Source organism: Odocoileus virginianus, chromosome 30 (genome assembly GCF_023699985.2).
Source record: "Odocoileus virginianus isolate 20LAN1187 ecotype Illinois chromosome 30, Ovbor_1.2, whole genome shotgun sequence".
Lineage (NCBI taxonomy): Eukaryota > Metazoa > Chordata > Mammalia > Artiodactyla > Cervidae > Odocoileus > Odocoileus virginianus.
Window position 1 is genome coordinate 237,729 of NC_069703.1, and position 14,971 is coordinate 252,699.

Here is a 14,971-nt window from a genome sequence, read left to right on the forward strand (position 1 = left end):
TCAATTATGTTACTTAAAATGATATTATGCAAAATGATAGTGGTATGTCAAAAGCTAAAAAATTTAAATCATTCTGTCCATTTCGGAGAGATGCACATGAATAATTAGAGTAATAGAATAAATGAAGGTATCAACAAAGAAGCCCTGATACAGAATGAAAGAAGCCCTTAACTCTTCCCAGAGAGTTCACAGAAGGCTCTGCAGAGGAGACAATACTTGAGCTGAGCTCTTTAGGAAACAGATGGTATATTCAGATGAGAATGTAAGGAGCAATAGCAAGGGTAAAAGCCATAGAGTTATGAAATGTGTGATACTTTTAAGGCAAGTCATTAAAATATTGAACAGATTACTTCATGTTTCTGTGTCAGTTTTCTCACTTGCAAAACGAGACTATGTACCTGAGACTGTAGGTACTGTATGTACCTGCACATCTCAAATGGCTATTATAAGGGTAAAAGGCTATTATGTGAGAAATTGGAGAGCACCATGAAGATATAAGATGGGGACCTTGAAGGGACAGTGGAATTGTGATAGATAGAGAAAGGGGCTTAGGACATATAAGGTGATAAGAATAGTGTAAGGAAAGCTCCAAGGAGGCAAGTTGGTTAAGCAAAGAAAACTGATCATTTTGGCAAGAATAAATAACAAGTTAAGGTTCAAAAACAACCAATCAGAAACAGGTAGAGATGTCTAGTTTAGCAAAAAGGAGATTGTCAGATGGCATCACCGACTCAATGGACATAAGTTTGACCAATCTCTGGGAGATGGTGATGGACAGGGAAGCCTGGCGTGCTGCAGTCCATGGGGTCACAAAGAATTGGAGACAACTGAGTGACTGAATAACAATAAAAAACGTTGGTTGTCTTAATATGGCTCAATATTCTTTCTTGGGATAGAAGAGAAGCAAATCTAGAGTTACAGAAGTGACTTGGGATCCACACTGAAGGTTGGGGCAGGCTCCTTAATGTTTACTGTATCTCCAGGTCCATCACTTTATTTTAAATCATGCAAGAGTATCATATATGACTCTCCCAAACAACTGGGGGAGTCATATAATACGTAAATAGGTTAAAGAGTACATAGATATAGAATTCAGTGGGGTTAAAAAATGAGAGAGAGAGGATTAATAAATTGTACTGGGGGCAAAGAGATAAACACAGAGGAAGAATCTTCCAAAGTGTAACTTTGTATCAGTTAGGTTGTCTTAATGGATACCAGATCCAAAATGGTTTAAATAGTAAAGAAATGCATCACATGTAACAAAAAAGGGAAGGCATCAGAGTTGGTAAGTCAGTATCCTATGAACATCATGGAGATTCCAGATACTGTCTCTCTACTCAGTTGCTGGGTTTGGTTTAAGGCTGTCTGCTCTTCTGGTAGTAAGATAGCTGCAGCAGTTTCAAGGGAAATGGGATTTCCATGGGTAGCTAGGACTACTCATCTGGAGTAGAATCTGTGCCAGGAATAAACCTCAAAGAATGCTATATTGCCATCACCATCTGATTGTTCTGAACAGAGTTGGAAACATGATGGGCCATGACCCAAATTATTTTTGTAGATGTTCTCTTCGACTAACACAGTGTTAAGAAAAGCTGAATGAGATGCATTTTAAAGTCAGATGATTTTATTTATTTTAAAAAATCATATTTCTAAGAATCCACAGGTTTATCTAAATGTGCCTGCATTCCACTTTGCTAAAATTGGCTCAGGTGGATTAGCTACTGCCTCTCTATACAGAGCATTTCAACTCCAACTTACTGGGCTAAATCATTCCCTAATATATTATAGCCTGGTCTGTTTTACTCAAGTTATCTACTGAGCCTCTCATTGGGGAAATTACTCCTAAAGATTTTTAAGAGTCATGTGATGTTTTTGCTCCAGGGAACAGGTCTCTTGTAGGTAATTGTTCAATGGTTCAAAAGAAACGAGGGCAAGGGCCTCATCTTGCTAGAGCTGTTTTCTTATTAACTTATAATTTCTGTAGCCATAAAGTTTAACAATTAATACCTTACCCCAACAGGAATGTTACAAAGATAAAGAAGTTCTTTAATTTCAAAAGAAAAAAACATGTTTTTATTCATATTGTATTAAAGAACTACCTTCATATTTATGTTTGATATGGTCAAAAACCAAATAATTTTTTCTATCAGTTTTTCAGTTAAATATTACTCATTTATACTTTTTGTAAAGCCTTTTTCATTGGATACATATCTGAAATATATTTACAAGGTAGCTATATTGTTTTACTGGGTTACCCCAGTGGCTCAGCTAAAGAACCCACCTGCCAATGCAGAAGACACAAGAGACAAGGGTTCGATCCCTGGGTTGGGAAGATCCCCTGGAGAAGGAAATGACCAACCCACTGGAGTATTCTTGCCTGGAAAGTTCCAAGGACAGAGAAGCCTGGTGGACTACAGTCCATGGGGTTGCAAACAGTCAGACAAGGCGCAGCATGTGCATGTGTGAGCACACACACACACATTTTTTTTTGTTACTAGTTGTATCACTCAGCATTGGTTAGGCAAAATTTTAAAGGGTTTAAAAGGAAACATTAAAAATTGAATATTAGTTTGGAATATTTTCTACACTTAATATTTTTAGATAAAAGTATTGGCTTTCAACATTACAACAAAGTGCCATTTCTTTAATTGTGAGATATTCCAACCACAGAGAAAAAGAAAGAAAATGTAACAAACACTTGTATATCAACTACCCATGTACTATAGTTGCTTCAGATTTTAAAAATCATTTTTTAAAAATTCAGTCATTGCAGATACAGCTGAAGCTCTTTGTACATTTCTTCAATCCCATTCCTCATGATATATACACAGAGATAATAACTCCTGAACTGAATTTGATGTTTATCATTCCTATACACATTTGAAACATTTAAAATCACATATGTAAAAAAAAATCACATATGTATACATCTGTAAATAATATATTGTTTTGCAGGTTTTACAGTTTTATAATCATATCCATCTGTAATCTGTTTTTGAAGCTTATCCACTTTAAACATATACTGGGGCCATTAATTTTAGATAATATATTTTGCCACGTGTAAAATGTAGAAATATGATAATTATTTTAAGTCATTCTACTGATAAAACATTTAGACTGTTTCTATAGAGATTTTTTTTTTTTATACATCACACTGTCGTACTCTCTGAGGTGCCTATTGAAACTGTGCCTCATGGTACTGTCACTATGAGAAGCAGCGCTATCACAAGTCAACCTTTCTTTTGTAGAGTTCCCTCTTGTGACTTAGACAGAGGGACTCACATGCCAACTGTAAAGGTCAGATGCTTGAAAAGTAAATTTGAAGGAACCTGCTCTATACAGAGGATGAATATTGATTTCTCTTTACCGGGAACATCAAAATACCTTGCTGTGGACTCTCATGCATTTCTCCCAAATGTTTGAATTTTGCATTTAGCTCCATAAGTAATTATTTCAGCAGAGTTTAATAATTGTTTTCCAAAGTGGTAATATGATCTTACCATTTGAAGAGCAGATTGACACAAAAGTCCAGGTTCATTTTTCCTTTTCAGAGCTTAGAAAATGTGACAACTTTCAGATGTCGAATCAACATTAGATTTCATATTATAAATATCCAATATCTCCTATCTAAACTTTAGTTTTAATTGTCTCTGAACGAGAATGCCTATTCTGACTGTCCTCTCAGTGGTACTCTTTCAACTGCGCTAGAGATCGACTGCCAGCTTTCAAAGTTCTCGAATACTCTCTGTAATTAATATTAGTCTCATGGCTGCCAAGTTTTCATTCAACTTGGATAATGTACAGGTCAACGTAAGTCATTCTATGATGATAACCCCCAAGCTGAAATTACTTACAGTGCCGTTTATTTCTCTTTGTAGTCTCTGTTAGTCACAGTCATCTTCAGCTTTGTTCCATCAATCTGGGACCCAGATGAAGGAATCATCTACTCTTTGGACATGCTCTTCATGTACCAAAAGGAAAAGAGAGATGATAGAAACAAGTGATGACTCCTAAATTTTCTGCTTAGCAGTGGCCTACATCACTTCCTTTCACATTTCATTTCATTCAAGGCATAAGGCCAAGCCTCCCATTCAACAAGGTGAGGAAGTAAAGACTTCCTATTGGGAGAGACAAAAATATTTGGGAACAGTAACACAACCTACCACAGAGGTTTTCAGACTCAAGTAAGTATCCTTTTGACTGACTTTTTGGCCACTTATAAAATCAAACTTTTTAAGGTTTTGCTAATATACAATTTTCTGATATCTAGGATGGGATTTAGTCTAATTTAATATTTTCTATGAATCTACAAAAAAAATAAGAAAATCACTTGAAAAATCAGTAAACACCTGGAGGCTCCAGGCATACAATCGTGATCTAAGTCTAAATAATTTATAAACCAAACTAACTGAAATCTTTACCATATCACTCTAAATGAAGAAAAATAACTGATTACCACCCCAACTCCCATCCCAGCCATCAGAGAACTCTCAAAAAGATTTCCATATAGTTAGTATTTTAAATGAGACCATTCAATCAATCTCTTCAAATCTGATTAAAATTTCTCTTGCCATTTTTGTGTGATACTGCAAGGAACAGATATTCATTTTAATGTACACAGATGGCAAATGATAGATTTTTAGGTTTAATTGTATGCGATATGTACATTCAGGCCGGTTTAGGTTTTGCTTTTTGGTCCAGCAATTCTTGGCTTAGAACTATGTCTTTTCTAAAAGTTATTTGTAAATAGGTGGTATCCCAGGCACTGAGCCTAGCTTTGCTTAAGCTGTCTTTATAGTAGTCCATTTTAAGATACTTTGCAAATTATTGCTTTGTTTTCTAAAAATGAAGAAAATTATCTATTTTGGGATGTTAGCATCTTCTTTTGCAATAAGGAGCTCATGATCTGCCCTACATTCAGCTCCACATCATGTTTTTGCTATGTACAACTTCTCCAACTTCAGCTGCAAATAAAGAGTTGGGCCATAAAGAAAGCTGAACACTGAAGAACTGATGCCTTCGAGCTGTGGTGCTGCAGAAGACTCTTGAGAGTCCCTGGGACTGCAAGGAAGTCAAACCAATCAATCCTAAAGGAAATCAACCCTGAATATTCATTAGGAGGACTGATGCTCAAGCTGAAACTCCAATACTTCGGATACATTATGAAAAAAGCTGAATCATTGGAAAAGACCCTGATGCTGGGAAAGATTGATGGCAAAAGGAGAACTGGGCAGCAGAGGGTGAGATGGTTAGATAGTATCACTGACTCAGTGGACATGAATCTGAGCAAACTCAGGGATATAGTGGACAGAGGAACCCAACATGCTGCAGTCGATGGGATTGAAAAAAGTCAGACATGACTTACTGACTGAACAACAACAACAAAAGCTTCTTCTTAAATGGTACTTTATGATTACATGGTTTAAAACAATTGCCTATTTGTCTTTACAGTAATACATGTGACAACTAATCACATTGTACAATAAAATTTATTCACTCACGGGAAAATAATAATAATTATAGCTAAAACAGAATTCAACTAGCATTGTTCTAAGTGCCATACATGTATTGATTCATTTAACACTCACAACAACCCTATAAGATACCAATGTTATCTGTATTATGTAGATGAAAGATTTATAATACTTTAATAAAGATCTAAGTTCAGCTTTGGAAAAATAAGTTATGTTTGGCAAGGTTTATCAGTGAGGCTAGGAAGTTGGCCAGTTAAAGCAGGAAACCAAGAGAAGAAAGGGAAGTAGCAGCAGAAGCTTGTTTAGAGGCTTCCTGAAACTTACTCTATTCTCTAAACAGAAGAATTTCAAACAAACCAACAAACCAAAAAAAACTTAGGCAACTCTTTTAAGGTGTTAGTCAAAGGAAAACTATTTTCTATTTAGCTCTAGGTCAACAAATAATACCTTTTAGTTTTTGTGAAGGGCACGATGTGGAACTTATATATATATTATCATCTTGAAACATTAGCCTTTTTAATCTTCAAAAGAGTACAGAAGCTCAGGAACTGTTCAGGTTAGAACAAACACAAAGGGCAAAAATTCCCATTTTTCCTTTCTATGGTTGACTATCTTCTCAATGGCTATGAGACCACACCCCATGGTAGGATAACTGCACCTATCTAGTAGCAAAGAGGACGTCTAGCAGTCGTCTGACAACCCAGACACATGCTAAACTAAAGAGTCATTTTGTTTGTAGGTATTTTGGTAAGTTATTGTATGTGTATAAAATGCTTGTACAGGGATAACTATATATGTTATATGACTTAATAGTTGAAGAATTAACCTAATGGAAATGGTAATTAACTCATAGTTCCAAAAAATCATTAAACATTTTAAAAATTATATAAGATGAAGAAAATAATCAAAAGTAATAATGAGTCACATTTTAATTCAATTTGTAGTAGTTTTAATTTGCTGTCTAACTTTGTATTAGTCTTTTCAAACAAGAGGTTAAATTTCAGTGGACTTGAAGTTGTTCTAAGTATTAGGAGTAACATCTGTGCATTCTCACCAGCTCATCCTTGAAAGTAGAAACTCCAGAAAATAATCTCTTACTTGGTTTACTTTCTACATGTGTTAAGTATAATATAAAATATATAAACTTTTAAACACTGGAAAGAATTTTCATAGGAAAAATAGAGAAACTAAGAAAAACCAGGAGGGAAATAATACTGAATTTGTCAATAGTTTGGATGTCATTCTGAGAAAGGAGGCAGTCAACATTGGTAACTAGTTATACTAAGAGATGGGACAGTATTCAAGTTTATGACATTGATAAGTCAGACTGGAAATGTTAGAGAGATGTAGTATTTGCTACTTTTCCCCAAAACCTAATTTCCCTTTTCCTAAATATATTTACTTTGACTCATCAAATTTAGAGATAGGTAACACTAAGTAGTAATAAAAACAGTTTAAATGATTTGCAATTGTCTTAACTTGGAGGAAAAAATATACATATAATAATAGCTTGCTCCATATTCTTCCGGTTAAAGAGAGATAGAGAAAACTTAAACACGACAAGACTGTGACATGCCAGAGGTCACATACTGGTAGGTTTAGCCACATTTCTCATTTCCTAATTTAGTGCAATATTTTAAGATTCATAACATTACTAAATCTGATGATCAGTTAATGATGCATCTGATATACACCCTTCCCTTTTCATAAAAAACTATCCCATTAAACTTTGTGGTGGTGGGTTAGTCACTAAATCACCTCCCACTCTTGTGACCCCCATGGACTATATAACATGCCGGGCTCCTCTGTCCATGAGATTTTCCAGGCAAGAATACTGGAGTGGGTTGCCATTTCCTGATCCAGAGGATCTTCTGGACCCAGGGATCGAACCCGGTTATCCTGCATCGCAGGCAGATTCTTTACGGATTGAGCCACTAGGGAAGCCATATTAACCTGTGTGAATCTATGCGTTTAAAACTAATTGTTTCAGGATATCGCCTAAAGAATTTGGTGGGGGGGGGGGGGGAGCGAAAGTGGACTGTACATAGGCTACATAGGCTCAAAGAAACAGAGATTATCACATCCTCAGCTCTTTTCCTACAGGTTCAAAAGTATAAATGGATAAAGAGATACGAGGCTGAAAATGATTTAGAGAACCAGGATCTGGATGCTTCTATTTTACAACGATGAGGAAGCTTTAAAATACAGAAGCATCTACAATTTTGCTCTCAAGCAAACTAGTATTAGGGGAATCATTGTTGTTCAAAAGTATTCTTGAGATATCACTGCACATTTTTAAAAGCAATTTTTTAAAAAGGAAAGTTGTCACGTTTTGGAGTTTCCTCTTCTCTCTTTGCCCTCCCCCGAATTCCAATCCTCCAAATGGCAAAGCCGCATAGCTGAAAGGATTTTGCTCATTTTTTCCAAAACACTTCACATCTGGGCAGTCGCCAACCATGGAAAGTTTCAAGTAAACGTAACATTTGGGAGAAGGACAAGCTCGTCTTGGGCTGCCCTCGCGGGTCCGCGGCCCTCAGAGGCGTCGCCACACGCCCTTACCGGATAGCCGGGGGCCAGAGGCAAGCTTGGACAGCCGAGCTCCGACGGCCAGGCCAGACTCCAGCCACGACCAAACCCTATGATGGTCGGCCCCTGCTCATCAGTTACCCAAACAGTTCGAGGTCGCAGAGTCCAGGAGCCCATCCGTTTTGAAAAGGACGAGACCACTGACCCCCCCAGTTTCTAACTGTGGCAGTCTCGATCCTGACCAAGCCAGAGAGAAGGGGCTACTCTGGAGACCCGCTTGGCTCTCCAGCCTCACACGTCAGTTTGATTCCACGCCCCGCCCCTCCCCCCCGTCCCCTGCCGCCAGTCAGTCGCCCGACACTCCGCGCATCAGGCGCCGAGAGAAATTTGACTGCACCAGTCACCAATCATAAGCGAGGTCGAGGATGTGAGCCAATTGGAGCTGGCGGAGGGGGCAGGCCGTCGGCGTCCTCCCGCCTCCGGGAGGGTGCGCGCGGAATGTCTCGGGCCCGCCCCTGCGCCTCAGCCTCAGTGCGGAGCCCTACGCGGTGTGAGGCGCAGCCGTAGCGGGCAGTCTGAGGAGCAGCCGTAGCGGGCAGTCTGAGGAGAAGCGGCGGCGGCGGCGGCGGCGGCGGCGGCTAGAACCACACCCACGTCTCTGCCCCTGTACTCTTTTGCCCTCTGGCCGTCCAGCCGGAGACCGCATTCTCGGAAAAGAGCGGCCGCCCACGTCCGGAGCATCCTCCCCTGTTCAGCGGGCGCTGACGGACCCAGCGGTATGATGCGACTCCGAGGCTCGGCGATGCTGCGGGACCTGCTCTTGCGCCCGCCCGCTCCCGCCTGCGCGGTTCTGAGGCGGGCGCAGCCCCTCGCCACCCTGTGCCGGCGACCCTTGGGCGGGGGACGAACGGGCCAGGTGGCCGCCGCGCGGCTCTACCCGTGGTGGGGCGGGGGCGGCCGGTCGGCAGGGCCCCTCTCGAGGGGCCTGTCCAGCTCGCCCTCGGAGATCCTACAGGAGCTGGGCAAGGGAGGCACGCAGCAGCAGCCGCAGCAGCAGCAGCCTGGGGCGTCGCCGCCCGCAGTCCCGCAGGCTCCCGGCCCCAAGGACAGCCCGGGGGAGACGGACGCGTTCTCCAACAACGAGGGCAAGGAGCTGGTGCCTTCAGGCGAAAAGTGAGTGTCTACGCGAGGCGCAGGAGGTTTCGTCTCGCCTGGGTCCCGGGCCCGGGAGGGGCTTTCGGTGGGGCGGGATGGGAGCGGAGGTTCGAGAAAGGGAAAGAAAGAGATGCCGGGCGGCCTGCGCCTTCTGCACCATGTGATTAGGCCCGGCCCCGCCCGCGCCCCTCGCTGGGCCCTTACTTCCCTTCCCCGCCGCCGGGTGGAGCTGCCAAGGGTCCGGAGGGCCCCTCTGGTGCACCCCCACCCCACCCCACCGACGCCTGGGCTGGAGCTGTGGCTGCGTGTCTGTCCCACGCCGCCTGCTCAGCGCCCCGGCTCAGGGCTGCAGTGCCTGGCCGCCCGCCCAGCCCTTGGCGGTGATGCCGCACGAACATCACCGAGTGACATTTAGGAGTCTGGCGACGGGCAAAGCCTGTGCCTTTCTGACTCCTTGCTTCTCTGGGTCCGAGTTTCCTCTATGAGTACCCCTTTCTTCGATCTCTGCCATCATCTCTTGAGAAGCCTGGAGTAGCAGAATATTATTCACATTTCTGAAGTGCCTTCTTAAGGCTTGTGTAGAGCCATCTGGGGCACCGGAAATAACGTTTCCGCAATGAGATTAGGAGGAAAAGAGTCATGTGGCCGAGAAGACGGGGCACGTAGTACAGACCACCTGTTTGCACTGGGGACCAACCAGCTTTGGCCCGTCTGACATCTTCCATGAGATGGGCGAATTTTTGAAAATACATGTGAAAATAGCCAGGATTGAATGTGACGGGTAAAGTGCTAACTCTGAAAAAAATGAATTAAGTAGCTTTTGTGGTTTAAATGAATTGTGGTAGGATGATAACTCACCTATTGTGCACAGCAATTTAATCTTAAAACAAAATTGGGTTTTTTTTTTCTACACAGTACATGAGGCAGTTTCCTGGATATTTTGTCTTGAGTTAAAATAAATGGACACAAAGCTTTTTTTCCCCACTGTAGGTAAATATTTACTTGTCTGTTTTCTTTATATCTTACTATTTTTCTGACTTTGCACTGACCCTATGTGATCTGTTTTTTGCTCCTCTTCTACTTATATTGCTATCTTAAGTCAAACTGAAAGTGGGATTCTTATACTTTTCAATCTCAGACCTGGCTTAATGTTTCCTGTGATTGAAATTGGCACCATCCTAAAACATTCTGAGCTAAAATTGTTCTCCCAGACTGAAAAATGTTACTTTAAAAAAATCGGTTGGTGATGGGCAACATTTGTGATCTTCTAGGATAATGGTTTTGCGCCCTTATGATTATGGGCAGGTCATTGAACATCCCCGGTTGGATGACCCAAATGTGGTCACGTTCTGAAAAGCTAGACTTTTGTCAAATCTCTGCATCTTTAATGTTTTTTAGAGACTAGAATTGTGTATGTTTATGTGGTACTCACTTTACTTATCTGAATTACCAGGCATGTAACTAGTTTAAGTACAGGTGTCCAGAGTTACAGAATTGAAAGAAGAATGTGATTACTAGCATTTAAAAGTTGTCCTTAACGGTTGTTTGATGGGAACGGCTTTCTCTAGAAAATGTCTTCCATTCTGTCTCTTCAGTGGCTCTAGTATCCCTCGTTTTCCCCTTATTGCGAGAAAATCGAGCTTTTGTGATTTACATGTTTTCCAGAAGCTTATACTGCCATTGCCTTTGAAATAAATCATTTCTTAGCAATAACTTTGGAACACTTACTTTGTCTAATGCTTATTGACAATTCTACATAAAAATGTCCCTTCCTGTTCCTCCTAGCCCCCAAAGAAAACCAGTCTACGGAGGAACTCCTTCAAGAATATTTGTTCAGATGTCCTGGGAGTTTGAATGGCCAATAAGATAACCTTGTTTACTGTAGTTCAAGAGTCTGTTTTTGACACCAAAGTTTGGAGTAATAGCTAGATGAGTTTAGGAGCAGTCCAAATATATGATAAACCTGAGAGCTTTCAATCAAGGATTTCAAGAGTGAACCCCAGCTATCTCCAGTTTACATATAAAGTGAAGAGTACTGGTCTCAATGATTGTGAACAAAATTTTAATCTGTTTAAAGATTCTATTTCTTGAGTGATCTGGTTTTGAAATGTAGCTTCCTTCCCTTGACTTCATCCATTTTGCCTTTATGTGGTAAAACATTTCTCTTATTCTGGGAGGTAAGGTTCCAGTTGATCCTGTTATCCTTTCTTACACTCTGCTTCCAAAGTATAGGTCCTTCCTCAGTCAGCAAGTCACCTGGGATGCCAGCACTCACTCAGGATTCTGCCAGTTTCTGTAGAGGATTATTAAAAGAAATACCCATGTGAAAAATAAAATGAGTTTAACATTTGTTATGTATAACTCTTCATTTTGAAAATCACATCATTTATTGTAAAACCTTACAAGGACGTCAGCATTTGGATTTTAGGCTCAAATGGAAATTTGTTGTTGTTTGGTTTCTGGAAAAAATTTATGTGAAACTATGTGATATTCACTGTTTACCCTTTTGCCTTGCTTACCAGTAAGCTCAGAGTGAATTTAATTCTTAACCATAGTAATTTTATTAGTTCACGTGGCTGGGATGTTTGCTTTTCCTCCTTTCCTTGGTCTTATATTTTGTTATCCGTGCAATATTATATTTTGGAAGGAGGTAGAATGTGAGTTATCTCTTTTCATAGTCAAACTCTGAACCATTGTCATCCAAGGCTACGCTCTGTCTGTCAACAACTTCAATTCTGGTTTATGTTACTGATCAAGGTTAAGATTTTACTACTGTCCTGAGTATGTTACAGGAAAATGTAATGATCTCTGCTCAGTTTTCCCTGCAGTGCTCTTATTTAATTTTGTTAGTAGTATTCCATCATTTTGGAAACAGCTTAACACAACTCTTGACTTTTTAAATTGTTCTCTTTTTCTGTGTCTCTTTTGGTGTTTGCTCACTGGGTATAAATCCTGAGGCTGTGAGGCCTCTGCTTTTCCCCCACTTGTCTGCCTTCTCAGCAGCATATCCTCTAATCTTTGTCTAGGTAGTAGTTCATTTTTCATCCAAGCTTTGTTCTTATATTTATCTCCACATACCTAATGACTTCGGGGCTTCCAGTGGTAAAGAATCCACCTGCCAAGTAGGAGTCACAGGTTTGATCCCTGGTTAAGGAAGAGCCCCTGGAGAAGAAAGTGGCAACCCACTCGAGTATTCTTGCCTGGGAAACCCCATGGGCAAAGGATCCTGGAGCAGGCTGTAGTCCGTGGGGTCACAAAGAGTCATAGGCAACTTTGCGACTAAATAACAGTCTGATGACTTCAGGTTTAAAATCTTCACCATATATCTGTTCTTTTGTCTCATTTCAACCTATTTTGCATGTTGTTTCAAGATTAATTACAGAGTTATAATTTCAAAATACCACTCCTTCCAGAAAACTGGTAATGGATTGGGATGCATGTTATATTAAACAATGCTGTGTAGCATTTTAAATTTTTTATTAACTTCTATTTATGCCAATGCTTGCCCAACATGAACATTTTTATCATACTGTATTCTCTCTCAAGAATGCCATACTTCACTTCTGCAAAATGTAGATGTGCATATTCTCTTAGTGAAGGATCTCTGGGAAGGGTTAACAGGTGGAGAAGAGGGAACATTTTTTTAAGTTACTTTTTGTTTGGGCATTATTTAATTAGAAAAAGAGAAGGATGATTCTGGAAAAGTATCAGTAGGTGTATGCCCTTTAGAAAATAGATAATGCATACAGGATACAATATCAAAAGTATTCCATTAAAACAAGATCATTTTCCCCCTATCAGATTGGCAGATGTTAAATTAAGTGATGGAAAGGGTATGGGAAATAGGAACTCTTTACATTGCTGGTGGAAGTAGAAATTCAACTATCTTGGAGGGCAGGTTGGTAGTAATCTGTTAAAAGCTGCACATGATGCAGTAATGCTGTTTGCTCAACTATATAATTATAAATATATTAAAAGTGAAAGTGTAAATGGATGATTTCAGTTAGCTTCAAATAGTATGATTTTGGTTTTGTAATTCATATTTATTCTTAATAAATGGTAGTCAGCAGGAAAAGAATCATTACCTCATATTTTGTGCGAATTGAATTTCAAAGTAAGATTAAGTACTTAAGTGTTTCAGCAACATTGAATTAGGTCTACTATATAGAATAGCACTGATAATGAAGTTTAAGCAATATTGGCATCCCATCTAGGTAATACATTGTTAAATAGAAAGACAGAACCTCTGTTTAAATAGGGGACAAATTCTGTTATGATCCTTTAATCATTTGCTTTTAATTTGCAAAAGTGAACATATTTACAATTCATTTAAATTGAAATCAAGATTGAAAATATATTTGGTTCAATCCCTGGGTCGGGAAGATCCCCTGGGGGAGGGTTGGCAGCCCGCTCCAGTGTTCTTGTCTGGGAAGTCCCATGGACAGAGGAGCCTGGCAGACTACATACAGTCCATGGGGTCACCAAGAGCTGGTCACGACTGAGCTACTAATAATTTACAATACAAACTTACAAACCCTCCTTCATAAAGAAAATATATTTAATTTTGGGTGTGGAACTTTGCAGTGAACCTTCAGTCACTTGTGATTTGCTCAGTATTTTTCTAGATCACAGTTGGCAGTGGGTTTTAGTTTTGTTTGAATGCCCAACCATAACGCACATCTTAAAATTTTTTGTGGCCTAATGTTTATTTTAAACCACATGCATCTATTAGCCTTTGATAATACCTGAACATAATCTGTAATAAACTGCATGCTCTTAATTAATAATACTTAGATGTCATTCACTGAAGGAGCATGAATTGATTCCTGAAGTTACTCTGCTTGAGTTTAGCTTCTTGTTTTTAGGCTTTATATTTTTTACAAAGAAGTCTGCCTACCTAAAAATCAACTGACTTAGGGAGTTAGTCTTTTTGGTGAAGACTTGTATGTAGAGAAAAGTGGTGGTGGTGGGGAGTAGACACAGTTTTAGTCTGAAAAAGGTCAGGGTCACCTTGAAGAGAAATTTGTTGAAGATTTATGTGGGTTTCTTCAAGTTTTAAAAAATCAGTAAAAAAAAAACTGCACTACTTCCTTCTTGTGATTTTGAAGTGAAGAAAAATTATGACTGTAGAAACCGAAAGTTTGCCTGTAGGATTTGCATTCTTTCAGCACCTCAGTCTTCAAATTCTTTATAAACCAAGGAGTTGCCTGTGTGTGCCATTTCACTGTTAAGTCATTTGATACTAAGAGGAATGTTTAAAGCTAAATGAAGTAACTAATTTTATAAATAAATATCTAACTGTAGATTTCTCTAAGTGAGGTAAATAGGTTTCAGGTAGAGATGCTCTTGCTATGATTTTATCCTGGAATCTACTCAGGGATAAATTACTTTGGTTGTGAAATGCAGGTGTATAGGACCGAGAACTTCCCTTGGTGATTTTTAAACTTCAGAAAAATTTGATAATTGTACCTTTTTAGGAGTCCAGGTTAACAAAACTGAGGTGTAGATAGATTTTTCACTAATATTTTTGGCACAGTATTATGGTTGTTAGAGAAAAGTGGGGAAAAATTTGTGTTCCATAGAAGTGGAATGGTTAAGTAAATTATGGCACATCCACATGAGAGTTTATTATTCAGTCATTTAAAGTGAATGCAGATACTTTTTAGGGATATAGAAAAATATAATGTTAAATCAAAAGTTATAATACAAAATTTTCTATGCAGTTTGATGTCAAGTCATCTCAAGCTTTTAAAAAATGCTTAGAAAATGTAGTAGAAATAAGCCAAAATGATGTTAGCAGTTGTGGTTTGTGAGAA

The 14,971-nt window shown here is 39.5% G+C and overlaps 1 protein-coding gene and 1 long non-coding RNA gene across 4 annotated transcripts in view; one reads left to right on the forward strand and one right to left on the reverse strand.

The window, feature by feature from the left end:
* LOC139032161 (uncharacterized) overlaps nucleotides 1–8,302 on the reverse strand; it is a 143,394-nt gene extending 135,092 nt beyond the window's left edge. Inside the window, exons 1-2 of the long non-coding RNA XR_011484676.1 lie at nucleotides 8,034–8,302; nucleotides 3,855–3,961 (exon numbers count right to left, since the gene is read on the reverse strand). This is a non-coding gene — a long non-coding RNA (uncharacterized lncRNA). The remainder of the gene's footprint in view (nucleotides 1–3,854; nucleotides 3,962–8,033) is intronic.
* A 215-nt stretch (nucleotides 8,303–8,517) lies between these two features.
* The window catches only part of GLS (glutaminase), an 84,337-nt gene continuing 77,883 nt past the window's right edge, over nucleotides 8,518–14,971 (forward strand). For all 3 annotated transcript variants that reach the window (XM_020901510.2, XM_020901511.2, XM_070458459.1), the window contains exon 1: nucleotides 8,518–9,173. In XM_020901510.2, the coding sequence (XP_020757169.2) occupies nucleotides 8,779–9,173 (395 nt within the window). In that variant the 5' untranslated portion in view covers nucleotides 8,518–8,778. The remainder of the gene's footprint in view (nucleotides 9,174–14,971) is intronic.